At 36.8% G+C, this 27443-nt stretch overlaps 1 protein-coding gene across 1 annotated transcript in view; it reads left to right on the top strand.

Moving 5' to 3' along the window:
• Positions 1 to 27443, top strand: part of brinp1 (bone morphogenetic protein/retinoic acid inducible neural-specific 1) — a 123120-nt gene that overhangs the window by 34417 nt on the left and 61260 nt on the right. Inside the window, exon 3 of the mRNA XM_042394358.1 lies at positions 25939 to 26129. Within this exon, the coding sequence (XP_042250292.1) occupies positions 25939 to 26129 (191 nt within the window). The remainder of the gene's footprint in view (positions 1 to 25938; positions 26130 to 27443) is intronic.

Below are 27443 nucleotides of genomic sequence, written 5' to 3'. Positions count from 1 at the left end.
CCTTCCCTCCAAGATTACAGATACAAAGTGCAGCTTGGTACAACATAATGTGAATTGTTGGAAAAAGTGTTGAGTCGCTCATTTACGGACTGTTTGCTATAAGCAAGGTGGCAGCCAGATTGTGAGTGTTAACATTTCCGCAGTAGCAAGAGAGAGGTGGCAGAGGCAATGTTGCACAATTTGTTCGCCTCTGGCCACAATAGGTTTAATATATGTGCTAGTTACTGAACTTTAACACTCAACTTTAATACCACAAAAGATATTTTTATTATGAATTCATATGCATAGTTTGATATTCATATAGGTATTTATAACAGGGGTATTTGAAATGTACCTATGCCCTCCAACTAGTTCCATTACTACGTCAAACCAGTGTTTGATGCAACATTTGACAGTCCTGACATGGTTATGTTTAATGCAAGCACATTATGCATATCTCTAACTGAACGTCTCCTTCTTAACATTAATTATTCCTAACGATAATCAGTCCACAGACAACCACTTGAACAGCAGAATAATCTGCAGTTTTAATTTGCATTTGCAAACAACTTTTTCTATTCAGTCTCTAAATGTAACTCTTCATCTAACAGATAGCCCTGCATCTTGAGACTCACTTCACCTTTTTTTCCAATGTTTTTGTTCTCATTTTTTTTAAAAATTGTAAAGAGTAAAGAGTCGTCTGTTGCAGTAATGTAATGTGATAATGTTCTGTAATGAACAAGGAGCAATGACAAAAAGACATGCAGTCCTCCCATGTGTTCAGTGTGGATGTGTCTGTCAGTGCTGATCTGGGCCCCATTTGTTTTAAACAGAAACAAGGTGTAACATTTGTCCAACTCAGGTCTTGAATTAGTTTGGATGAGCCATCTGTAATTGGATAGAGCGAGAGAAGGCAGATTTGATGTAGTCGGCAGATTTGCTGAGAGAGGCTGCAGCAATGTTTAATTCAGCAGGCTGTAGCCGCTGTAGCCAAAGGAAGAGAAGGAGAGCGGTAGTCAGGAAGTCAGGAGGGATGAAACAGACTTAAGAAAGAGGATGAAGACATCGAGGGGTCTGAGATGCCATTAGGCAGTGAGACAGGAAGGTGCTAAAAGTGTGTGATAGAGAAATTGTATATAAGTGCCAAAGACATGGAGGGGGTCCAGTGAGTTCAGTATCAAAACAAGGAATGGGAATGTGGACAGGTATGCTGACAGTGAGGTCATAGTCAAGGTGAGCAAGAACTGCCTCACGGAGTAGCTCAAATGACTCACACATACTGTGTACTTATGTACACCTCTCTCTCACAAACAAAAAACAACAAAAGCTATTCATTATTAAAGCCATCACTGCATCTCATCATAGCTATGCTTAGAAAATCATGTTTGTTTATCTTCTGTCAAAAACAGAACTTTTTACTAACAACTAAGATTTAGACATTGAGGCGGCTACTAGATAAATCCATATATAATTTTTTACTACTTTTATTCATCTATTTACCGATGCTCAGTGGGTGACACAAGATGGGTGACGGAATTTCTTTTTTTTCTTACGGTCTTCAGCAGTGACAGGACAAAAGTTGTGGTTGAGTCAGCTTAAATATGGAATAATAATATAACTAGATTAATAACAATGCCACGAGCAATAGGATAAATGGCTTAATACTATTTTATCTTCTACCTATCTACAATATGAAATACACTTTATTTCAGAAATTTTTCCCATTGGCATTATCTTACATTATCTTAAAGTTTCCATCTGCCATATGACACCTGTGTTATTTGTAGAATACAATAAAAGGGAATCCTGGTGGCCTAGGGGTTTAAGATGCTGACCATGTAATTGCAAAGTCCCTCATCTGAGTCCAGCCAGAGATCTTTCCTGCAAGTCATATCCTGTTAGCTCTCTACTGTCAGCTATCTAAATAAAGGCAAAAAAATGTTCCAAAAAAAATACACTTAAAAAAAGAAATATACACAATTTTCCATGAAATGACACCAAGCTTTTGTTTGTGTAACTTAAGATGATATTACAAGTAATAGTGTAAGTAATTTCGGCAAAAAAGTGAGATAACCATAAACAGTTTCTTCCTCGCGTATATGATGCTTTTAAGCAGTCCAGGGTGTTAGATTTTCCCACCAGCTCTTGAACTCAGCACAGTCTCGAAAGTATTGCCCGACGTGCCAACCTCAACCAGCATTCTAAAAAAAATCAATGTTAATATGACAGAGACATTTGCTGTAAAATATATACATACAGTTTATTGCACATTTTCTATGTGATGCTGCTATGAGGTGATTGAAAAAAATCTTGATTAGATGGCTCATGAACAAGCTGTCGCCAAAGAGGATCTTGGCTGTCACCTCGCGCTCTGGCAGCAGACGTGAATACCCATTTGCTGACTGAAGCAGTAACCACTTCCAACTCTTGGGTTTCAAGCATTCGCCTTGGCCAGTCAGGCAAGCTGAAATTCCGGCACAGCTTAAATCTCTCGAGTTGCCTCTGTTGTGCACCAATCGGGCAATTATTTTCTTTTAAAAACAAAATAAAGACCCAATGTTTATGCTAGGGGGCACAGAGAATATCACAGACATGACTCGTGTATGAAAATCAAATAAAACGTAGCACCATTTGTGCAAGATCACAAAATTACCTTACATGAGAATAATATTTACATTCTGTTTCTGCATCTTTCTCTTTTACATACACATGTTAACAGACACACACATGCAAATACACACAATGTTATCCTGGAGCTACATTGCAATTACAATCACTGGAGCAGTGCTGATACTTGATCTGCGTTGCTCAGCTGTATGAGAGAATCAACAGGAGCTGATATGGGGAGGGACACCATGCCACTTCCCTTCTCAAACCTAGTGGTAAAAAGCCCCCGCTGCGGGACGACTTAATTACTGGCAAGGAAGGGATGGTAATTAGAGGAGAAACAGGAGGCTAGAAGAAACTGTCAGGGTTAAGTACTGACTAATTCACTGCGTGGGACGCCTGTGCCACTCTCCCATGAGACTGGCAATACAACATCACCACAAGAGCAACAAGCTCTGATGAGTAGATACTGAAGCATCCATGTCTCATATCACCACTTCAAGCTTCTTGATCATACTAAATATTCAACGAATATTCTGAAAGAATATCAGAATAATAAATTCTATTTGGCCACAAAATTAATTACATTGTGCCATTCACTGACTATACTGTACCCTTGTTGACTTTTAATCCACAAAAGTAAAGCCCGAAGACCTTCTCATTGCATACTGACAGTTCTGTTAGTCTTTAGTTATTATATGTTTTGTTGTCAAACAACAGAGATGTTCTTATTTCAGCTGATTAGACCTTGTTTAAGGTTAATGTTAGGTGGAGCTGAGGTCTGAGGTCCCCAAACTCCATATATTCTACAAAATCAAAGCCGTTAGTTGTCTTTGCCCTAGCAGGAACAAAACAACTACCATAGGAGGGCAAGGGAGATGTCAGTCAAGCATGAAGTGTATAAACAAATACAGGTCCTGGGGAAAAGTCTAATAAGGCAAAGTACCTGGAAACAGTACTGGGCATACTGTGCAGAGGTTTTAAAGGGGACATATGCACATTTCCAGGTCTATATTTATATTCCAGGGCTCTACTGTAATATCTTTGCATGATTTACAGTTCAAAAAATTCCTTACTTATACTGGCCCTTTATGCAGCCCCTCAGTTCAACTGTCTTAAACAGTTCATTAGAGCTCCTGTCTACCCCTCCCAATGATCCCACTCTATTCTGATTGGCCACTTTTCTAAAGCTTCCTCCAGCTCCAGAGGCTATGTAAACAAACAATAGTTTAGTAGGAATTCACTTCTTTTTCTTGTTGTTTACCTGAAATGTCAACTTTCCAAATACATCTGTACATGTTGGAGCCAAAATATGATCCAATATATGCAGGTGGACAATGCGAGCAACCCATGGCTAACAACCTTAGCAACAACCTTGGCAATAAAGGCTATGGAACGGACAGCCATTGGTGGGCATGCACAAACAACAAATCAATCCACTGAGAATAAAAATAGTAACATTCTGGTCAGTATTATATTGCTTTTGCACACTCTTCATAAAAAGGTGTAGCATAACTTGAAATATTTATTTAAAAAAATGAAAATATGCAGGTATAAATTCAGAATATGTTTAATGTGATTTGAAATATTATCTGCACAGTTCGAGTCATTGCACAACATCTCTGTTGAACACCTCAGCGGAGGTGTTTTTCCTCACATACCCCTCTGTCCTGCAGTCAGCGCACATCTTCGGGGGTTTGTGTGACCTACACAAACACAAAAATGTTCATTCTAGGCCTCCGCAGAACATCTGAGTCAGTTCACTTCCAGCAAAACACTAAAAATGCTGGACATGTTATCCTAGCTGTGTTAGAAATGTAGTGTATGACAGGTCCTTGTGTAATGTTGGAATTCAGAAAGGTCACATGTCCAAAATTAATCTCAACAGGACTTTTATATGCTATCTACCTCAATATGTTGGAAGTCTGTCTGCTTGTGTAGTGATCAATTAGATATACAGCCACTGGATGTATGTATTTATTTGTCAAGTAGATTATTTTAGAATTATAAAGTCATAGCTATTTAAATCTAGTAAATAACAGGAGGGAAAAGCAATTAATTAATGTTTATTGTATAAGAAATTAAAATTGTTACATGGGTTCATCATTTGCTTTTGTTTTGTTAACCCATAGGTAGCACATATGGCTGATGTTTGGTTAAACCTATAAAGACAATTGATCTTTATTGTTTTCAGTCAGCATTGAAACCATGAAACCATAAACAATACCATAAGATAAGATAGGATATCAAGTGACTTTGTGTGTGTCTCACATTTTGACTTGAATAAAAGCTAAAAGTGCATCTTAAATGGTAACAAACATATTATAGCAAAACAGTCTTAAATGTATTTAAATTGAGCCAAATTTATTGTGATGAGGGTTTAACTTTTTGAGCTGATTACAGTCACAAAGCATGACATGCCTAATGAAACATAGCTAAGTAATAAATGTACCGTAAGTCTTGACAGTGTGTGGTAATCGAGTTTTTGTTTTATACAGTGACAAAACTGCCACTCACCAATGATGAGAATACCAAAATATTAACTGCAGACATATACCTTCTCTGGATTTTGACACCTTTAGTGGCACAAACAGAGGACATTTTAGGAGCTTGCTCACTAAAAGAATCATATTGACAAAGACATAAAGGAAATATGGATTTTGAACAACAGAAACACAAAATGTACTGAGTTAAGTGTATAGGGATACGTGGACCAACACAACAGCCCTTCAGTTATAGTAATCTCATTTTTATGAAGCTTATAATGTTCAGTGTGACAGTTAATGTTGATTCCACTTAATGGTAGTTTTGAGGTAGTAGTCATTACCCCCTGGTGTTTTCAAGTGCATGTAACTCTGTTAAAATAAAGCCCCTACATCTCTAAGTTCGTGACTTTTCTTAAAATGGGTGAATTATGGGCGGTGTGGGATAAAACGAAAAAAAAAATCATGATCATTTATACGTCGAACCGCTGAGGGGTAGAAGAAGGATGAATTCCCAAGAAGTTCTGGCAATGCTCCAGGATGGGGGAGAGATACTGATGGACATGTGTGAGCGTGTGTGTGTGTGAGTGTGGTTCTGTGTGTGTGTGTGTGTGTGTGTGTGTGTGTGTGAGTGAGTCAGAGAGAGAGAAAGAGAGCACTCCGTTTCTTTATTCCCAGTATAAAACAACACGTTATTATCCAAAATTCATTTTTAACTTTTACTTCATGTTCTTCTCCTACAATAATTGAATTATTCAAATGTGTTAATTATTTTGTTATTTGTATTTGTTTGTTGTAGCCTAAAGTTTATTGATGAATTTAAAAATGTATTTGATCTATTCGATCTGTTATGAAATATAGCAGTTGTAAAATTAATAAATGGCGAGCACTCCATTTCTTTATTCCCAGTAGGGTAACTAAAACAACACGCTATTATCCAAAATTAATTTTTAACTTTTAATATTCTTCTTCTACAATAATTAAATGATTTAAATATGTTAATTATTTTGTTGTTTGTTTGTTGTAGCCTACAGTTTATTGATGACTTTTAAAATGTGTTTGACCTTTCAATATGTAATGAAATAGCTGAAACCCCATAAACTGAATTTTAAAAAGTTATTTTGTCAGGTCTTACTTATCTTAGGCTGTTGCAGCAGGGGGTAAAAATAATCCCCCCGGCAGTTCTAGGGGGTATTGGAATGCTGGTGGTTCTAGTGTTAATGTTCTAATGTCCACCACCATTTACATTCATGAAGGATGGAGAATATTAGAAATATTGCAGGCTCTCGTTGTCTCTCTTTCTGTTTGTGTGTGTGTGTAATAGATGATGGAGTATAAGGTCAATAGACAAAATTCCACCGACCTGCTGTGTATCATAAAAGAATCATGAGGTCAAACTGACCCAGTGGAAATCAGTTTAAATAGATGCATCTGTAGGAGGGCTGTAGCATGTGTGGTCTCTGAAAAAAATATCGTTTTACTAGTTAATATGCTGTTTCAGAGTGAAAAAAATATGTATTGAATCATTTATCCTTTAGTAAAAGTGTATAGTTTGTATAAAAGGGAGTGTCAGGAAGCTGAATGAGGGCACAGAGTTAGCCTGATATCCTAAGGAAGGGTGTTCTGATCTTTAGGGGCTCACACACCACAGGCCTGATAAGTGGGTTTAACAAGTAATGACATGTTTCTAATTTTCAGACTTGAAGCAGTGAAGCAGCAATGATATTATAGATTACCACTGACTTGTCCATGCTTGTGTCCTCTATAACACTTCTGACATGATGTCCGACAGCTATGGCATGATTTTAAAACATGAGAAAATATTCTAGATAATATGGCCAATTTAATTATTTTTCATTTAAGAAAATCTAATTTTGTAATTGTGAAAAAACAAGCTCTCAAAACCATTTTCCCCTGATCACAGAACAACGTTTGTCAACTTAAACTAACATTAGTTGTTGAGCTTGACAGTTTATTCTTGACCTTGAAAACGGCAGTTGACAACTCAAAGTCCACTTAATCACATGATGTGCAGCTTTCAACAGTATTCATCAGATGTTTTTTAGGGACTTTATAGGTTTTGTGATCCTACGAACAAGAAATAATTACACACCTGTCCTCTAGGCTCTTTAATGTGCATTTGATGAGGCCTTGAGAGTCATAGAAAGCCCAACATAAACTGAAAAACATCTGTCATTCTTTGATGAATATGTGAATTTAAGCATGCAGCAAATCCCAAGCTGGAAAGTGGCATTTTATTGCTGCCCAAGGTGTTGAAATCTATTCCCAAACATCTTATTTGCCTCTGCATTCTTCACAGTTTATGCTGCAGTTCTCAACAGGTTGACAGAATAAATGATTTTACTTTTATCTGATTGCTGCACAATATTTAACAGATTTAGTTTTTCTGATTCAATCTCATCAACAAACAGTATGAAAGTGCAGAAGTCATTTAGATATCCTTGAATTAAAACAAGTGAAGTAAAGTGTGAGAAGCTTTGTTTCTGGTAGATAAAAAGATAAAGGGATTATTACTCTCACAGTGCATACAATACATAGAAATCATCAACATATTGCTGTTTTATTTGGGGTATGACTGACAGTTATTACAGGGCAAATTGAGTTCAGCAGAAAAACGGATGGGATGCAATAAGCTGCATCGAGGGCGCCGACGATAGCAGTCGTTTCTTTTTACTGCATGAATGCCTTGACCTTGGTAGGTTTTATGTTTTATGTAGATTGTGAGAGCATTGTTGGTGATTTCATTATAGGATACAAAAGGTGATGAAGTGTTTCATCAACTGTACACAATGTACAGAAAGACTCTACATGTGAGATGGAAAGCATATGAGAAAAGACAAAAATAATCTTTTGAACTGCGCTTACTGTTTTGAGTGCAATGTAAACAATATTCTCAAGGTGATCATTCAGCAATATGGAAGATATAAGGTATTTTGAGATTCCATATTATTCTGGGTTTCACTTGAATGCAAGTCAGTGTGGCTCATTCCATTATTTGTTGTGTATGCTCATAATAATTTCCATGCAGTCCTTGCCCCACACAGTCAGACTAGTTCATCAGCAGAACTTCTCACATTACACAGTTCATTAGATTCAAACACACGCTCATGTCATTCACCCATGCCTTCGCTTCCGGCACCATGTCCCATCAAATTCTTGAGATTAAAGTGAATTAAGAGATTCTTTTTGATTAGATCAATTTTCATTTCATTGCCTCATCACAATTACAGTGTGCACTAACAAAGCAATCGTATTCCATTTAGGGCAATCATGTTCCAATTGCTGATATGCTCCAATTAATGGTTAATAACTAAGATGGTTACATGTGAATATGGGATATTGTGGATATTTTTATTTCGCCTTTGCCTTCACTTGAGCCCATTTGGGATTTCCTCTGTGGTCAGTCCATTTTCTGCAGACACGAAATTAAATAAATGATGACCCAGTCGAAATACTTTCAGAAAAGCTTTAAACCAACTGCTGCTATAAAGTAAATGGAAAGAATTCATTCACAGAATAATGTCTGAGTTATCTTCACCTCTGTCTACCTCTGTTTAGACCTCACAGCTAACTTTACTGCAAATAAAACAATATAACTTTCCAAAAGAAACACTATTAAATTGAGTTTTGCCAGCACTTGCAAAAGTTGGCAGAAGAAATCACAAATTTAGCCAAATTGAACCTTCACACCGCAAGATTGAAAGTAGGCTTTCTATTTGTGTGTGTTGATTTTGTACATCACAATAACCTTGACATAATCCTTTCTACACAACTGATATTCTCTCTCAGTCTCTCTGTATATTTCCTCCTTCCCTTCCTCGGCACTGACAACAATATGGTAATTAGCGGGCTAACACTACCATTTTACACAGATGGACTCCACAGGCATCAGGCATGTTGCATGATGTCACAGATCGGAAGGATGTTGTAATTGTTGGAACAACAGTTGAGGAAAAAATAAAATTTAACTTCAAGAGGTGATGCTGGAGTTCAAGATCACACAATTAAGAAAGAAATGGTGTATTACAATTTGATGAGTAACTAGGTTGTATAGTTATAATGAATAGGGGTGAGATGAACAATCAGCAATAATCTACTAAATACAGTAATCAACTAAATACAGTATTGTGTGACAAGCCTTCTTTAGAAATACAATGCTTGTTAGGACAAAATGAAATATCTTTGATTTCAGACAAAAACATACAACTGACTTTAGAGTGATATAGGAGCATAATAATATGATCATAATAATTAGTAATAAATACAGACAAATCAATGGTAATGTTGTCTGACATATTTTGCTCTACTTTCCAGTTTGGTTGCCACCATTATGCCAGTCAAAAGGACTGGATTAGCAACAATATAGCCTACACTCCAGTCTCCAGTCCATCTTAAGGCTGTCACTTGTAAGATAGACACATTCTGTACTAGATCTTCTTTTTTTTATAAGTTCATATAAGGACACTTTTAGAATGCCAGCTGATGAAAACTATGTAGCTGTCTTTGTTAGACAGTGTGTAGAGACATGTGGCAACATTGACAGTGAGCCTAAAGTGATTTACTGTTAACATGCACCTAATTTTATCTAAACCCATTAGCTTGTAACAGTTACTTGTATATTTTTGTATGGCCTCTCTGCTGATGGTATTTACATATTTTTTTTCTATCTTTTTTTTTTTAGCACTATAACAAAATTTCAAAAAAGCCCCCGCGATTCCCTGCACTATTTACACTGCTGTGTTTAGAAATCTGGCCCATGCCAGTATTGAAGTGAAAATAACAAGCACAAACAAACAGCTCGGGCCAACCGAAAAAAAACATCCCACCTCTTTTTGTGTATGCCTTCACTGTGTACTGGAGTATAGGATTAAGATTCATTCTATAATATTTTGAATGGTTCTTGGTGGTTGGAAGTCATACAGGATTTCAATTGTATCTCTGTCTGTTTGATTTATTACTTGGCTTTGCCTCCTTATTACCATGAAAGGCCTGGATTCCTTTTTTTTCCTTTCATTCCCTCAAGCTGCAGCATAATACTATGGCAGCACAGGAACAAGGGTTCTAGGGTCTCAGATTGGCCTCCCCCAAAGAAATAACTGTTATTACTGTCCTCCAGGGAGCATGGACATGGAAAACTGCAGTATATAATTCAGTATAAAGGATGGGAGTATTCCAGTTTTTTGGTTTCTCTGGACTATAGTCTACTGTAGTTTAGCCAGATCACAAAGATACAAAATGCAGGGCACTTTGATTGTCAGAAAATCAAACTTTCTCAACCATGATTTTCTGTCCATATATAGTACTTGTTGAGCTCCTTCTTTTCACATTGGCTCACAATTTCCTTTGCGCTAAAACATCTGCTATAATAGAAAGTGCCAGCCTTGTTCTAGACCTCTAAATCACCACCCTCATCTCCTATTTGTTTCAGTTACACTGGTTGGAGAAACGATTGACCAATTTGAGCATTGTAATTATGGTGACTGGATAAAGGACGGTGAAATTATCTTCCAGCTCAGCTAGCTAGGTAGCTAAATACTTGAATCAAATCACTGACTATTTAGCATAGGTAGGAAGGGATGTAATTAGCCTATAACAAATTATGTAGAAGCCATACTACTTATTTCTAGTATATAAAGCGTAGTGTCATCCACATGCAGAGGTCGTGTCCCATTTCAATGGCTATCTCCCACAAAATTATCTTTTCAAGAACTAATAGATTGAAATGGGTCAACAAAACATATCCTTTCCAACTCACATGCTGTCAAGAAATGTTACATTTTTGCTCAAATTTCAAGGATACAAACAGTTTATTCCTTGCAGTCCCCGATCCATATGCCATTTGTTAATAGTGCCGTCTGTCCTCATAAAGATGAGGACAGAGCTGAATGGAATTGTATTTACCAGGTGTTTGCCCTCAAGTCCTCATCGGTCACTGGTTAATCACATGAAGTGTACAAATGAAAAAGCTACTGCAACATGTAAATCCTGGAAGCTGCTTGTTGTTCTTCAAGAAGACAGCCTCTGAAATGCAATACATATGGACATCTGGAAACCCTGCTGGGCCACATGGTGGTCTTCATGTAATAACATTTATTCTACATCCCTGAAAAGATATCATATCCGAGTACATGAGATCATGCAGTAGTGTTTCTGTGTGGGAACACCATGTACAGAATGAAAGGGAATAAGTCAATACTGTGTGGGAAGACAAAATCACTTCATGAAGTCATTCATGGGGGAATTACCATTATTGGATCAAAGTCTCCCCCAGTCCTAGCAGCTTGCCAACATTTTCTGGTCTCATGGTGTACCACCATCAGTAGACTGAACATGGCACTATAAAGAACAGTATGGCAAAGATTCAATCAATGATGCCTCAGAAATGTTTAATGGGTTTTTGTAAATAATAATAATGCAAAACCCTCATGTGTAGGATCATTTGCTAATTAATTTTAATAAGATAGCATTATGACCATAGATTAATATATTGTATTACCAAATCTTATAATTTCTAAGAAGTTACATCAATCATCAGTCTAGACTTATAGATTTATTTTTCAATGTGCTCACAGTACAAGAATCATTTTCACCTTTCCTGCAGCGTGCTTTCTGATTTTCTCATCTTTCTCTCACACATCCACTGTAAAACAGTCAGCAATACAAATGTGAGAGATTAGAGTGAGCAAGTAAATACAATACAGGAGGTGGCAAGATCTGCATTTGTAGCACTACAAACCACTCTTTTGCTTTTATTAAGCATTCACACTATTTAGCAAAAATCAAAAACTATAACAGACTTCATCCTCAGATGTCATAGTCTGCTCTTATTGAGAGCAGATAGAGTTCACTGCTACTTTTGCTGTTATTTTTTTTAATTGTTGTTTTGATGGATTATTATGTTTATGCTAATCAGAGTAGTGGACCATTAGCACAATCATTAGCTTCTGCACAAATATGTTAAAATAGTTTGATAAATAAGGAGATCACATAAACAGTGAGCATGCATGTGTTCCAATCCTGCAAAAAAAAAAAAAAAAAATAATAATAATGATAATAATTATAATTATAATAATAATAATTCTGGCATGAAACTTCCGTGTACACAAACTCTACCACAGCTCAAGTTCATTTAGACTTCTGGGTCAGGGATTAGATAGACAGTAGTTGATGTCTCTGCTCCTTTGATTGGCTGTCAGAAATGAACTGTTACCCTCAGGAGTATTTTGTTATGTGACAGTAAATTTTTCTAAAGGAGATAGCTCAAAATGATGTTGTTATTGAATCCTTTTCAACCAGCAATTGAAGTATTAGTCAAGTCATTCCTAACAAACAAGTTGTGGAACAAATTGCGAAAAATGAAAGGTTCATCCTTCATCAAAGCATGAAAACTGATGCTGTCTGTTCCTTCTCACATCAGGAGGAGCAGACACTTCTCCGAAACCACATCAGTGACACCAAACACACAGCTTCTTCCATTTCTTCCTTCCACAGCAAGTTTTGTATTTCATAGGCACTGTGAAAACACCTGGGATTTTATAGGGGAAACACAATTCTGCAGTTAAATTTAATTAATGTAAATTCATTACTTTGCGTTAGAAAAAGCTTCTGTAATTTCTGTTCTATCCATGACTCAGCATAACTGTTTCTTTATATCATTTACAAAAACTAATGTCAGAGAGAGCATTCTGTCCATGATCCCATTGCTGACTCTTTTGTTAGGCTAGGAGGTTAGGTTTCGGATTCTTGCAAATCCACAATACAGTACAGTGAATGGCAACCATCCAATGTGCATCCATGAGTTTTTCTCTCATTTAGTCCTTCTTGAATTCAAATATGTATCGCGGGGCTATCAACAAGAATAGTAGGACTGACTGACTCATCAGTGTTAGAACATGTTTTGTGTGAAAAGTGACGTGCAGAACTGGATGGCTGCAGAGTGAATGTGAATGTGAGGGTGAAGTCGAACCCCCAAGTACATTTAGCCCCCATGGATGTGGAGGCTTTCAGTGGGAAGTGTATAGCAGAAGCAATGAAACAGCAGTGCTTACAAAATAATGTAACCATAAATTAAACATTTGGTGTGACCTCAGCAGGATTCCGATTGAATCCTTGTATATAGTGAGACTTTCAGCATGATGAATATTGTATCTTCATCCATAAATTAAAACTTTGAGACAAAAAATAAACACAGGCTCTTTGAGGATATTTTTGCACTACAAAGATTTTAGATTTTATAAAGTTTGGACTTTAATATGTGTAACTCTCACGTATCATGCTAAGCTATAATTAATCATAATCCAACAGACTCTATGTCTCACACCTTTTAAATCCACACATACGGTAATATGCAGTATGTTATTGGTTGGCTCACATAATCAAATGTGATTTCTAAATAATCAGTCATCCTTCCAGTATTGTTGGAACAATGCCAAACAGATGCTGAAATCCTTCCTCACTCTGAAAATGTCAGTAAACAGCAAACAGACCTTGCCCTTGTGATTTATTTCAGGTGTATTTCAGGTTTTTTTCAGGTTGCCCTTTATTAGCAACTGTTATTGCTGTTTTATTACAGAATAGAATTTAAAAAAAAAAAAAAAAAAACTTGCAAAATTTCTTGCTTTTTATACCAAATGACATTTGCCCAGCTTACAACAAACACTGCTACCACTACTAAAGTCAATACCGTAATGCAAACCTGTGAGGCCCCCTGCAGCCAACCCTAACTGATCAGGCTATAATTTAACCATTTGTATCATTATTCAAGATTTTAGTATCTTTCTTGGTGAGGATACTTATCATTTCAAATGCACAACGAAATTTAACAGACCACTTTAGAACACTGGATACAAACGATGGAGTCAATTGTGTTGAGTAAATTTTAAACTGTCACAACCGCTGTCCACAGTGCTGATCTTGTGATGGCCATGATTATGGGAGATGTCCAGGGTACCCATATTTGACTCGTTCTCATTACTCATTGTCACAGAGTGCAGAATTTCATTATCAAAGTTACTGTAAAAAGCCCACCTGCCCACTCAACTCAGATTGTTACACAACTGTACTGTGAAGATAGATAGAACAAGCTTTTGTTTTACGGCCAAATCATTTGTATTTTAATTCGGTTTCTCAAACAGAGCAATAAAGGTTACATCAATTGAAATTCCAGGGTGAAACATTTAGGTTATCAGCACTCCCTTCATCAGAGTAAGCAATAGCACTACAGTATCTGTTAATTATGTTTTTCCTACAGGCTTGCAGGTGAGTATACATGCGTATATCTTTTGGCGTGTCGATGAACAAAATTCCATACCACCCTTTAAGTCAAGACTGCGAGTGTGTTTATTTTCAGAACTCAGGATGGCCAGCTCCGACAGTCTCTCCTGTGCCATTGTGCTTCTCAGATATGTTATAATTAGTTTCAGTGTTGAGAGGGATCCTTCAGCGCTTGCAACAGTCACAGGTAGAGTTAGAAATAGTTTAATTGCTTTATTGCGAACACTAATGCGTGTCTAAATGAGAGCAGGCGGATTAGGTCAGCTTTGTATCGGTCATTGGGGCACTTGCTGATTTATACATTTTCTCATGGGATTTTGAGAAAAGTTCTTGTGGGCATAAAAACCCAAACCTCCTGGCCACCTCTGGCATGCCACGGAACTTGCATGTCACCTGTGTAATGGCAGTGTCTACAGCTCCGTAAAATACAGACACTTTGAAGTGCTCCTAGGAAAATACAGACCAACAGAGATTTTTTAAAATATTGATTTTATTTTTACATTAATATTGCCTCTGAAAATAGAGTCAATATCATGATGTGCACCTTATGTAATTCTAATCTTTTTTAATTAAAAAAAAAAAAATCTTATCAGTTGTTGACAGGCAGGGCCTCTTTGGACTGTGGGACCCCCTCATGGGTGCTGTGGGGGTATACTTTACAGCCCAGACTACAGAATGATGTAACACAGTAAAACATAACCATAAACTGCAGCTGCATAAATTACATCAGAGTTGAATAAGCACCTCTCTGACACTGTCTGAGTAAAAATATATATATATATCATATCAGCGTCACAACTGTACAGAATGTACAGTACATGAGGGTTTAATCCTCCCTGTTCTCTCATCTACTGTATGTCGTGCTGGAGAGATCATTGCACACTCTGTTCTTCTTCAAGTAGTTGCAGCCTGTGCAGGAATAAACATTTGTAGTTAAGGGATACATACAGGTGATTGAGTAGTTTGTGATTCAATTCAATTTATTTTTCCCCCTTTTTAAATGTTTTAAAATGATGAACTAAATTTATGTATAGGCTGGCAATACACATCAATTCACAAGGATGCAGTGAGATTAGTTCAGTTATCATTATTCTTAGTACAAGACAGATTTTTTTTTTGTTGTATTATATATATATATATATAATTTTACTAAATATTGCGTATATGCTGTACAAAACATTGGAAACTTAGGACTGTTACTATTATCAGTGCTGTCAAACTGGAAGACAACTTTTGTACTTAAAATTGAATAAAAGTAAATGAAACCTCTGTATGTTCAGTGCAGATGCAAATGTTCACCAAACACTGCTTTGTCCTGATTTATTATTAAGCACTATGCAGCATTTGCAGTCACTGAAGGAGATGAGACAAAGTATTTTTTTAAAAAAATATGACTTTAATGTTGACCTTGCTTTTTGCTCTTGATTATTTTTTTTTTCTGTAGCAGGTGCGTCCTTAAATTCTTCTTGTAAAGTGCTGAGTGCTACACAGATGCCCTTTATGACAGCATCTTGTCAGGCTGTTTTGATAACACTTGCATGTTTATAGCTAGATGTAACATTTTCATTCGGTTTGTTTCATCATAAATGGATGTTGTTTTCTTAAAGTGATGAGAAAATGGCACAGGCTCTTCTCAGATATTTATGATTTTTAACACAGGCTGTAACTGAACAACATATCCTTTTGAATATGTATCGCATTTGAGTGTAAAGACTTTGATACAGTATGAGAGGAGGACAGAGGTAAACAAGAAGCCAAGACAAGAAGTCTTGTCTAGTCAAACAAGAAGTATGACAAGATCTGTAATTCACTGACGCTCCTGCTTTTGTTGTTTTCTGATGTCATCTATGAGGTTTCCAAGAACATGTTGTCTTTGGGTCCTGCTGAGCCAGTTTCCCACTCAAGTAATTAGAGATTTTCTTTCAACAAAACTGTGCCTCTCTTCCCTCAGAGAGGCACAGTTTGAATGTCTGTCATGCTCTGTCAATGTTTTATAATCTGGGCTCTAGCGTCAGGATCAACAAAGTGCCAGCGGTGACACATTGTATGATGGTCGTTTCCTGCCCCTGAGATTTAGGGAATATTCATTAGATGTCAATACAGCCCAACTCTAATTGAAGCAGACAACATGTTGCCTGGAAGGTGTTATAACATGCTATAACCACACTTTCCATCCATTATGGTTACAGAGATCACCATGATAGCCTAAACACCAATCCAAACATGAAAAATGAACAATTACACTTGACCTAGAAATGTATTATGATCATATTTATAAAGCTTTATGATAAAGATTTACACAATACGTTAAATAATATCCAAAACATCATAACAGAATCTGCAGTTTTTGCTTAATATTCAATTTTCTTCAATACATTTGACCTACAATTATAATAAATATACAATACTGGCCTTTGTTCATCATCATCATCATCATCATCATCATCATCTTGTGATATGAAAACACAAAATCAGAGAAATAAAAAGTGTGTGTCCTGCTCACAGCTCCGTAAAAAACAAAAAGAAAAAAGTTTTGTAGTTATGCAATTTTGACATGTTGATATTCAATTGGGGGTTTCATGACTGATGATTTGAATCATTGTTGCTTTGGGGGCAGCTCTAATATTTTGCTAAGTGACTTAGAATGATTTAGGTCATGTACTCCTTAAGGATTTCAACATACACTAATACTGCTTTCGGTTGTGTCTGGTGAAACAAGTTACCAAGAAGTAATCAAGCAAGTTGGTGATTTGGTACACCCAGACACAAGTAGCATTTTTACAGTACCAATCTGCAGTGTACACACTGCATGCTCTACAAAGGCTCTTTCCTATGCAGCCTCATTTTGGATTTTAACATGTCAGTTCTGGTTGATTTGGCAACACTTGTGGTTACAGGTAGTAATACAAAGTGTTGTTTAATATTACAGGCACCAGAATTCTGGGGCAGCAAGCACTATAGCAACATCAGTACTTTGTCAGAAATACAACAGAAGAGCAATTGTGCAGCCACAGTTGGTGTATCTGTTTACAGTGCAACCAAACAAATACCAGCAGAGCACAGTCTTGCTGAGAGGTTTGAGGTGTTCAGCTTGTCGCCTTGAAGTCTTTAACTAAAAGCTCATTGTGGCTTGTTTGTCTTGTTCCATTAAGAGCTGCAATATTTAAAACTGGTTAGCTGACAAACAAAATGTAGAGAATGACAGTTTTCTTGTTTTGTAGACACATTTTTGATGAACAATCATGGTCAGCTCTAACCTCTGTTAAACGATTTGAATGAGCAGAAGTAGGAAACGTCTACTTTGAATTAATACATCTCTGAAACAGTGTTAGGAGAGAACAGTGTTGGCTCCACCCCTAGTAAAGACATGAAGTGACTATTGAAGAAAAAATGACCATGTAGTTATTTATTTTTTGTTTTTAACTTAATGTTTAGCAGCACAATTACAAACTGCGGGTAACTATTTGAAATTGCTAAGTTTGATACAAACCATTTCAAGTTGAGTATAATTGTAGGCAGAGTAATTTATTCTATTTATTTCTTTTTGCAAATTAATGCAGTAGAATTTGCATAATTTACAGTTGTGCATTGATGCAATGAATGAATTACACCCCTTAAACATCAATTAACCCCGAATAATAAACTGGGACACTGGCAGAAATGTGTTAATGCTATCTGTTAAATTTTTTAGTTTTCATTATGCCATCTCAGTTATACATTGCATTTCATCCCGTTGATCCCTAAAAGATGACATTCATAAGCATTCATGAGCATTCACAGTAATTTGGCTCTAACAAGGACAGACAGTATCAAAGATGCACAACACTGTACACAGTTCATATTAATATTTCATGCAAAAAATACAAAGCAAGTCTCAGGTGTTGATTTTGACAGACTGCAGTTCCCGCTGCTTCCCTTGATATACTCACTCTTTGCACATTTGCATTTGTTCGGAAACAAGTGAATCAGATACAGAGTGATAGCTCAGTGTGAAGACAGCCATAGCATAGCATTTCATTACAATATGCATGCTTCAAACATTACTTTTCTTCAGGCTTTTTCCTGACTACAGTCTAAAATAGAAGCAGTCATGTTAGAGCCACCAGTACATTCATTAGAACAAATTATCTCTGGTGAAAAAAAACATTCTGATTCTGATCTATGTGAGATCAGGGAGTTGGCAGTTTGATTACAGTAATGTATTTCCTAGCAACCACAGTTTGTGTTCACTTGACTAAACTGTGCTGAGACAAACATTGGAAGGGAATCAGATAAAATGGTGGTCTCAATGAGTGCACTGGGGGATTAACCAACTTCAGCTATTTCTTCTTCTTAAAACAAACAAAAGCTCTTTCTTTATGATCCAGCAAAATCTTTGTTCAAAATGCCAAAATGTGGCTTTTGTGGGATCATATAGATGCATAAGGATCCGCTATATATGTTATATAAGGCTACCCCCTGAAATTCTTCAAAATAAATATAAGGCTGTCAGTGCAATTTATAATAATCATAATTATAAATGAATTAAGTATTTATTCATGGCTCTCCACATCCACATCAAGCATCCTGTATAATCTGCAGGTCACAGGCAAATGTATTGTATCCACCCTCCCACACAAGTTACTGGAACACCATAAAGCAATAATCACCTATGTTCCCATTTTCCTCCTATGCAGCTGCAATGCCATTTATCTCCTCTTAACTTCCTTTGATAGGTCATTAAACTGGTCTTGGAGCTGTGAAGTAAAGCACTGAATCATGTCGCAGATTCCATCTGCTGGCATGCCTAATCTGGGGCAGAGGGGCTCAAGTACATACAGTATGGCTCCCATATAAAGTTTTATATAATAATTGGCAGTGACAGAGCCTTGAGGAGGATTCTGAAATGACTCTAAGAGAGGTACATTTAGAAACAGGAAGGGATACAGTGAGAGAGATGAACAGAGAGACATTTTGGTGCATCTTCTCCAAATCTGAAAATCTCTTGCTGTTCTCTTGGCTTGACTGTTTGCTCCAGGTTTCCGAAATAACAGCAATGTGTACTTCTTATAACGCTAAGTCATGGAGCAGGAGTGGAAGCTGAATCAGCATGTACTTGTGTATGTGTGCGTGTGTGTGTGTGTGGTAAGCCCTGTCCCACCAGATGAGAACTTGTGTCTCCTCAACTTTGAGGAATTGCAGAGTTGCAAAGACAGACCTCTGCAATTCTGCAACAAAGCATATATTGAATAGCTTGTTGGAAAACATTACTTTGATATACGTGATTAGATAGAATAAAGAAAGAGTGATGCAGACATTCTCCTGTCTGTTGTCACTATATTGTCACTATATGAACATTTATTCACATATTCTGATGTTCACTTCTAACTGGTCTTTGGTAGTACTAAATGTGTAGAATTACCTCCTCTTTGAGGGAGTTGTCAAGATATTGCCTTTGAAATGTTGGCTACTGTACATTATGAAATTTTGTGATAACTTAACAGTCCACTGGCAGAAAGGAAAGAAACTTTAAATGCTAATATAGAGTGCTGAATAAAGCATTAAAAAAGTGCTGCTGTTAAGCCATGCTTAGGCAGACTGACACATCGCTGACTGTGTGTCAGAGAGTTCAACCTAAGAAACCAATCAATTTGAGCAGACCCACCTATCCTATTCATTGCTAAATCATTATGATGATCATGATTATGGATGAAGCTGTTATAAAGCACTATGCTATAGTTTTTATGCACATTGCTGGTCATTTTCATTTACCAGGATGATAGTGTTGTTGGGTCTTTAAACAATGTCTTAAAGAAACCTCAACCTCAACCTCAGCAACAATGTTTTGCTGTGAGATTCCATTTGGTTGCAGTGAACAAAAGCTTGACATGGCATTTTATGTAGTTGAACCAACTCCTACAATGTGTTTCTTACTTGGCGCTTTTGTGTGTGTTGGTATGTTTTAATTGCAACCAGACTGTGTGCAGGAGTTTCTTTGCACATCTTAAAAGTTGCTTAGTACATGAACGTAGACACCTACCAACAGTATGGTAACTGACTCACTGACTGTCAATAACGTCATATTTTTTTCACACAAATATTGTCCAATTGCTCTCTACAGTGATTAAAAGTATGGCAGCACAAAGAAAGTCTGTATGTTGATTTCAAGTTATGCAGTCTATAAATTTGAAGACAAATAAATCGGCGATTTAAAAAAATATATAGTAAAATAAGTTTGCTAACTTATTCAGGGAGTAATCTCATTAAATTTGAGATTGTAGAATTGCTTCTAATATCATTGTCTTTATTCTGTAATTGTTGCCCTGAAACACCTATTTTTCCAGAAGTAATAATGTCAGAATTTAAGAGTGAGTTGCAGGATTTCTTATGGACGAAAGCAACTTTGAAGGTCTATCTAAAAGAAAACACTGGTATCTATTTTCCTAGGGGCACAAAGCCAGTGGTGGTGCAAATGAGGTCTTCTATGCAACCTTCTTCGGAAGCTAGTCTAATTTTTTTTACATCTGAGCCTGTTTGGTGATTTCCTGGCTCTAAATAGATGTATATGCACAGGAGGAGGACTGGCATAGCTGAGTCTGTGTTTATGCTGATTAGCCGGCATATTTTGGCACAAAATTGCATTTTAAACCTGCTCCAACCACCTCTTATTGCGAATGCAGGGAAAATTTCCTGGTTTGGCAAGAGGTGCAAAATCATAGAGCTCTCCAAAACCTTTCACATGTGTTGACTTTTGCTTATTTCAGTTTGCTTGGCATTTTTTATCTACTGCAGACTGATATGTGACTGAGGAAGAGTCTTACCAATAATATGATCCACATGTCACTAAGTGTAATGTGGTGATCCAAGGCTCTGCAAAAATGTCAAGTCTGATTTGCGTTTCATTCGTTTCATTTTACATATGGATGGCACAGCAGCTGTAACTTAATTCTCCATCAAATCTGTTGGGAGATTTTATATTAAAAGCAAATTTCCAAACTCTGTTTTGCCACTCAGTCACATCTCAAATAATTTGTGGTTATGGCTTCTGCACACACATACCTATACAACCAGTGTGCTAACCTTTGACAATCAGGGAGTCCTGTGCCATATGCGGTCCTTCCAAAACAGAGTAGGCCCACATAAGCCATATATTCCATGTACACATCAGTCCATCCTATATGTCAGTGACAGCATTTAAAACATAGTTTTAAGAAAGTTGGTTTGTTTTAAAGCTCCGGAGCATAGCCCTCCCCAAGTCTTGTTTGCAAATCTGTATCTGCCCCACACCTGCAAAGAATGCAAACACGAACCAATCTGTCACTCACAATTAATTCTAAATTCTTGAACTGACCCGACTTTTTAACGTAAGACCTGACCTAACCTGAGGCAAAATTGTAGGGCAGAGGATATAACTTTATTTATAATAAATATAAATAAGTAATAAACATTTGTAAATTTAAAAAAACTCACTGACGCATGCAGATTACTGGGGCAAAACCACCCTCCATGTTTTCAGTGGATTAAGTTCACTTGTGTTTCCTCCAGCTTAGACCTTCTTGTTGGCAGTAGATCACAGCCGGACCTCTCGGACTGGCGCAGCATGGATTCCTTCATAAATTATTTAAATCTTCCAATACCAGGATTTAACAGTAATAGAACTTATGTGCTTTTCTAAACACTATCCAGCAAATCTCCTCTTTTTGTATTTGTTTTTTTAAATGATATAAGGATTGTTTAATTTTAGTTTTTTTTCCATTGGATACATAAGGTCTGATATTTTGCATACAGACTTGGTCATTTATGTCTTTATGAAGACATAAATGAGGCTTTTTAAATATACACAGGAGGAGCAGCACGCTCGGGTTTAAATTTATTTACGGTAATTGGCCTAAATTAATTGTTTTTACAAACTGTAACTAGCAGTGCCTGTATGTCAGCAGCTATGGCACTTAAAAACTAGCCTATTCAATCTACCATTGACAACATATATGGGGTGATGTATTTTGGAACTTCAAGTGCTTCATGGAGATGAACTTTTTTTGTGTCTCAGAGACTTCAGCCTGGAGCTCTGGTGATTGGTCATTGCAGACACTCACCGCAACTCCTCCTACTAATAATTTATTCAGTCTCTCTTTCAAAATTGCAAAAATGTGCTGGTCACAGCATGTTTGTTTTAGCCTGCAGATTTTGAGATGCTTGTGTTTGCACCCTATTTCAGGAAACTAGAGCCCGTTCTCTTCTATTTTTTATGATGACAACAAGACGAGAAAATCTCTCCTCCTCAATCTGCTTATATTATAGGTTCTTGTTTTTTATAAAGAAAATGGACAGCAAGCAAACTTCCATTTGATTTCCCCAATACTCATTTAAATACATGTTGTTTTTGTTTTGTTTTTTTTAGTCAACAAGATCTGGAATATTTTATCCATTCATCCTGTTAATGCATCTATTTTTACTCAACTGCACAATTATCTTGCTATAATGCAGCTGACATTTACAGTAAGTGCACCCCACTAAGTTCCATCCAGTCATTACCTCATAAAGCCTATAAGAAAGTATACAAATATCACAACCACTTGTTGGCATCAGAAAATAAATAAAACGCAGGCATACTTAGCAGCTGAGTAGTATTAAATCATCAAATCTACTGTAGTCCATTAGGACCCAAATGTAGCACACAAAGCGCATAAATCTGACAGCAGAATCAATAAATAAAAAATAAATAATAAAAAAAAACCTGTCTATTACAAACCTAAATCAGGACGAATATTCTCTCTCTCTGGTTCTTTTATAGTAGAGGTTACATTGGGCACATACAGTATGTTCTCATATATCATTAATTAGTAGTAGTTTCATTATCAGTAGTTTATTCACTCATATTTTTATACAGTGAAAACGAGGAGAAAAAAGAAAGAAGAAAAAAGAAACAGCAAAAACAAAGACCCTAACCCCCCTCACCTACCCCTGAAAAAAAAGGCCAGAACGTATGAAGTATATTACAATACTCTTAGTATATTGTACATGCATACCAAAATAAGCTGTGTAGGCAAAACCCACCCCTGCGACTGCAAGAAAATGTCCAGCAGAGTATTCAGGAGCCAGAGGAATCCAAGAACAGTCACCAAGGGGGACCGACAATAAATGAACAGAGATACACATAGAGTCTGTTAGCTGTAGATAGTCACAACAGATGCGGGGTACTCAATGTTTCTAAAGACACAGACACAAATAAATGTACTTGTTAGACACCCTGCCCCATAATATAATCTACAAAGGGTCCCCAAATCTTTGCAAATTTAAGGTGACAGTTATCTCTTCCAAGTATAAAAATCATATCATTGGGCCATTTTTTATAACAAGGAGGGGATGAAGATTTCTCTTCCCTCAAAATAACCCTTTTAGCTATAACCATGCCAAACATGAGAGCCAGTTGACTGTCATATGGCAGTTGAAAGCAGTATTCAGAACAGCCCAGTATAGCAAAATTACAGTCAGGGATGACTTGCTTCCCAAGTATTACACTGTACTATTGAAATATCTCCTCCCAGAACGTATGCAATTTGGGGCATGACCAGAAGAGGTGAGTTAAAGTCCCATCCTTCGACTTACATTTGTCACATTTAGGGGAAACGGAGGGGTAAATCTTATTCAACTTGACCTTTGAATAGTGTATACGGTGCATAATTTTAAATTGTATGAGCTGAAGTCTAACAGTCTAAGTCTAACAGAAGAATCCTTAATTCTACCCAACCCTTTTTTCCCTAAAGCTCAAAAGGTATTTCAGAGCCAATTTCCTTACCCTATGCATCCTTGATTTAAATACATGTCTTAGCAGGATTGAAATTCACTATCCAGAAAGCTAAAAGAACAACTCAAATCTTTAACAGACATGGATGGTTTGGATTGTGAGGTATGTGAGTATACAATATGTGTTGTCATTTTTTATATTTATCTACATCTGTTAGTTGCTCCCTAATATTTAATCAAGGGGCATCTGCTGGACAGTTAATACAGTTAGGATTTTTACATTTAATTGATATGCCTTTCTTGATCAGAGCTCTGATTTCAATTAGAGCAGGCTTTTAGAGTTACATTATTGAGACAATGAATGATCTGATGGAGCTTTTGCTTTTACTTTAAGTCACACTTAATAGGGCTCATCATTCTCATACTAAAGCCTGCATCATTAAATATATCTAAATTAAATCTCAGTCTAATTGCAAGGAAATGCTTTTAAAATTGTCAGTAATTAGGAAATGGCATCCCCCCCCCTGTCTATTGCCTACGAAAAATATACTAGGCTCATCTCAGCAGTACCATCAGCAGCACTGAGCAGCCATCTGAATGTGTACATCTGTGTGTACTTCATGCATCACACCCTTTATGGGAAAGTGTGAGCATATGTATCACATATCCAATCCTGGTGACAGATTAACATGCACATACATGTATATTTCATAGCAGTGTCTGTGAAAGTGCACAATCCATATGGAAACAGAAATATGTCAGCATTTCACAGAAATACATGATACTAAAAATCACAGCTTCCAGTTAAATTAGCATTAAAACAATGCCTTCTGAAGAGTGAACCAATATATTAGCAAGCCTTATTTTGTGTTCATTTCCTAGAAGAAAAAAAATATGCTGAGTCACATATATGAACGACTTGTTTTATAACAGTAACAAAATCTAAATTTGTATGCAGTTCTCCACCAACATTTTTACCATACAAAGAAACCACTTTCAGTTCCTGAATATACCAGGCAGGCATTAGCCACTGACTCAATAACATAGTGTCATCTTTTGCATTTCAGACAGTGCAAGAAAACCTGGCACTTTTATTCTCAGGGCAGAGTTATTTGGTTTTTCTGTAACCCCTACAGAGATGTCTGTAATGTCTGTCTGTAGAACTGTTTTCTTGATGTGCATCTCAGCAGGTACAGAAACAGACCATCCACACAAATATTTTGCAAGATCTTTTTAACATTTACGCTGTGAAGTATATCTCTAACTGTAGTCGAAAACAACAAGAGTAGAATGAGGTGCAGTTCAGCAAATTGTGCTATTGGTTAATGTAATTCCTTGTTGTTTTTTGTATTTTCTTCCTGGAGGTTCAAGTCTGAGCATGACACAGAGAAAAAGACCTTGAGCAATTTGAATAAAAACATACCCTATCACAGATAAATATCACAGGACACTAGTAAAAGTGCGATCGGAATAACAGTGTCTATGTCATACTGAATAAATTAACACTACACAATACAAAGCATGACCAAACTCATTAAAGATCCGTGCTACTGTGCTTCACTATCATAACTTAACTTTAATGTGAATTTTCAGATAAAGGAACTCTGTTTTATAAATTGTTAAAATACTTTTCTTTTTTGTTGTCTTAATTACCTGACAGATTAGACCACACTGTGTACTAACAGATGTATATTTTTTTCCCCATAAATGCTTTTGGGTTAAGTGTAGTCTGGCTAATTAGTGTGTTCCCACACTTTAATTAATGCTGTTTTAGAAAACTGTCATTGTTGATATTCTAGTTGTACCAAGCACTTTTGATGTGAACACTTATTTTTCCTGTCATTGTCAGGGAATTTGCACGTTGGAAGGTGAGGAACACAGCCATTGAGAGACGGGACCTGATCCGGAACCCCGTGCCACTCATGCCTGAGTTCCAGCGTAGCGTACGCTTGCTGGGCCGCAGACCCACCACTCAGCAGTTCATCGACACTATCATTAAGAAATATGGAACCCACATTCTCATCTCAGCCACCCTGGGAGGTAAGAGAGGTTCACTGGTTTCATTTGCTCACTTCCATGCTTAATTAACAGTTTTTTACACACTGTTTTAAATGCTGTTTACACAAGGTCAGTGGCTTGCTTGCTTCAACATGAAGCAAGCAAGCCATGTTGAAGTTAAATTTTAATGTGAATTTTATTGATTAAAAATAGTAAATAGTTGTAATTTAAAAGCAGGTTATACACAGATAATACATGTTACAGATTATAATACAAAGACAGAACCCTTTCAACAAATTAATAAATTAATATTGCCCTATTCGTTTACACAATTGAATATGACTATATGATGACCCTGTATGATTATACCAACACCGTGGTGTCTGGGATTATTCATATGCTTGTTTCCAACAATATCAAAACTGCTCAGTGAAGCAGTTCAGGGCCGGGTTGTTCTCCAGGGTGTTAAAAAAAACTCTACCACAGCAAAACTGCAGTTACATCACAGGGAGACAGGACAAAGCAAACTGGAGATATTTTCACAAACCAAATACCTTTCTCCCAAAGCAAGATTAGGGTGATGTAAAATGACCCCAGAGAAAGGCTGGTAGACTGAGTGTGAATGGCGAAGACATCTTTGAGACTGCAGTATCCAGAAAGCAAAGCCAATTCACCAAATAACAGCGCTGATGAATGAGTAGCTGTTCGATGACTAAGAGAGTCTGAACACTTTTCTTTGCATTTTGCCAAACCAATTAAGAGTGCATGGAAATTAAAATTTTCATTTTCCGTTCATAATTGGATGGTTAATCTGATTAGGCTGATGTATGAGAAGTTAATGCAGCAGACCTACATCTAAAAATAAAATGTAGCGACAAGAATATTTAGGTGTGTGGATTTGTCATCTGTCGAGGGTTGGTGACTTGCACAGGATCAACTACATACTGACCAAAGAAAAGCACCACTCTATTCTGCCGTGGCATTCCATCTCGTCTGGCTTAAGTGGATTTTCCAGCAGAACAGCGACCCAAAAACTTGCATCAAGGCCATGACAGGACTATCTGATATCCACAGTCACCAAACCTCATCCCTACTGATCATGTGTGGGCACATTTGGTTAGTGATGAGGCAAAATATTCTGTAACATCATAAAAAATCATGTGAATTCTTGAATTCTGCAACATTGTGGAATTGAAGCCAGACAAGGCTGCCAGCTGGAAGCTGTCCAGTTACCAAATATAAATGACTCTGACTTCCACAGAGTAGTTTTATTTAGAAATTATCTGTCTGCATATAAAGTACATTTGCAATATATGTACATAGTATATATACTACATAAACATTAAAAGTAAAGTT

Source organism: Thunnus maccoyii, chromosome 19 (genome assembly GCF_910596095.1).
Source record: "Thunnus maccoyii chromosome 19, fThuMac1.1, whole genome shotgun sequence".
NCBI lineage: Eukaryota > Metazoa > Chordata > Actinopteri > Scombriformes > Scombridae > Thunnus > Thunnus maccoyii.
The sequence above is the reverse complement of the archived record's forward strand: the minus strand, read 5'-3'. Positions and strand labels throughout refer to the sequence as shown.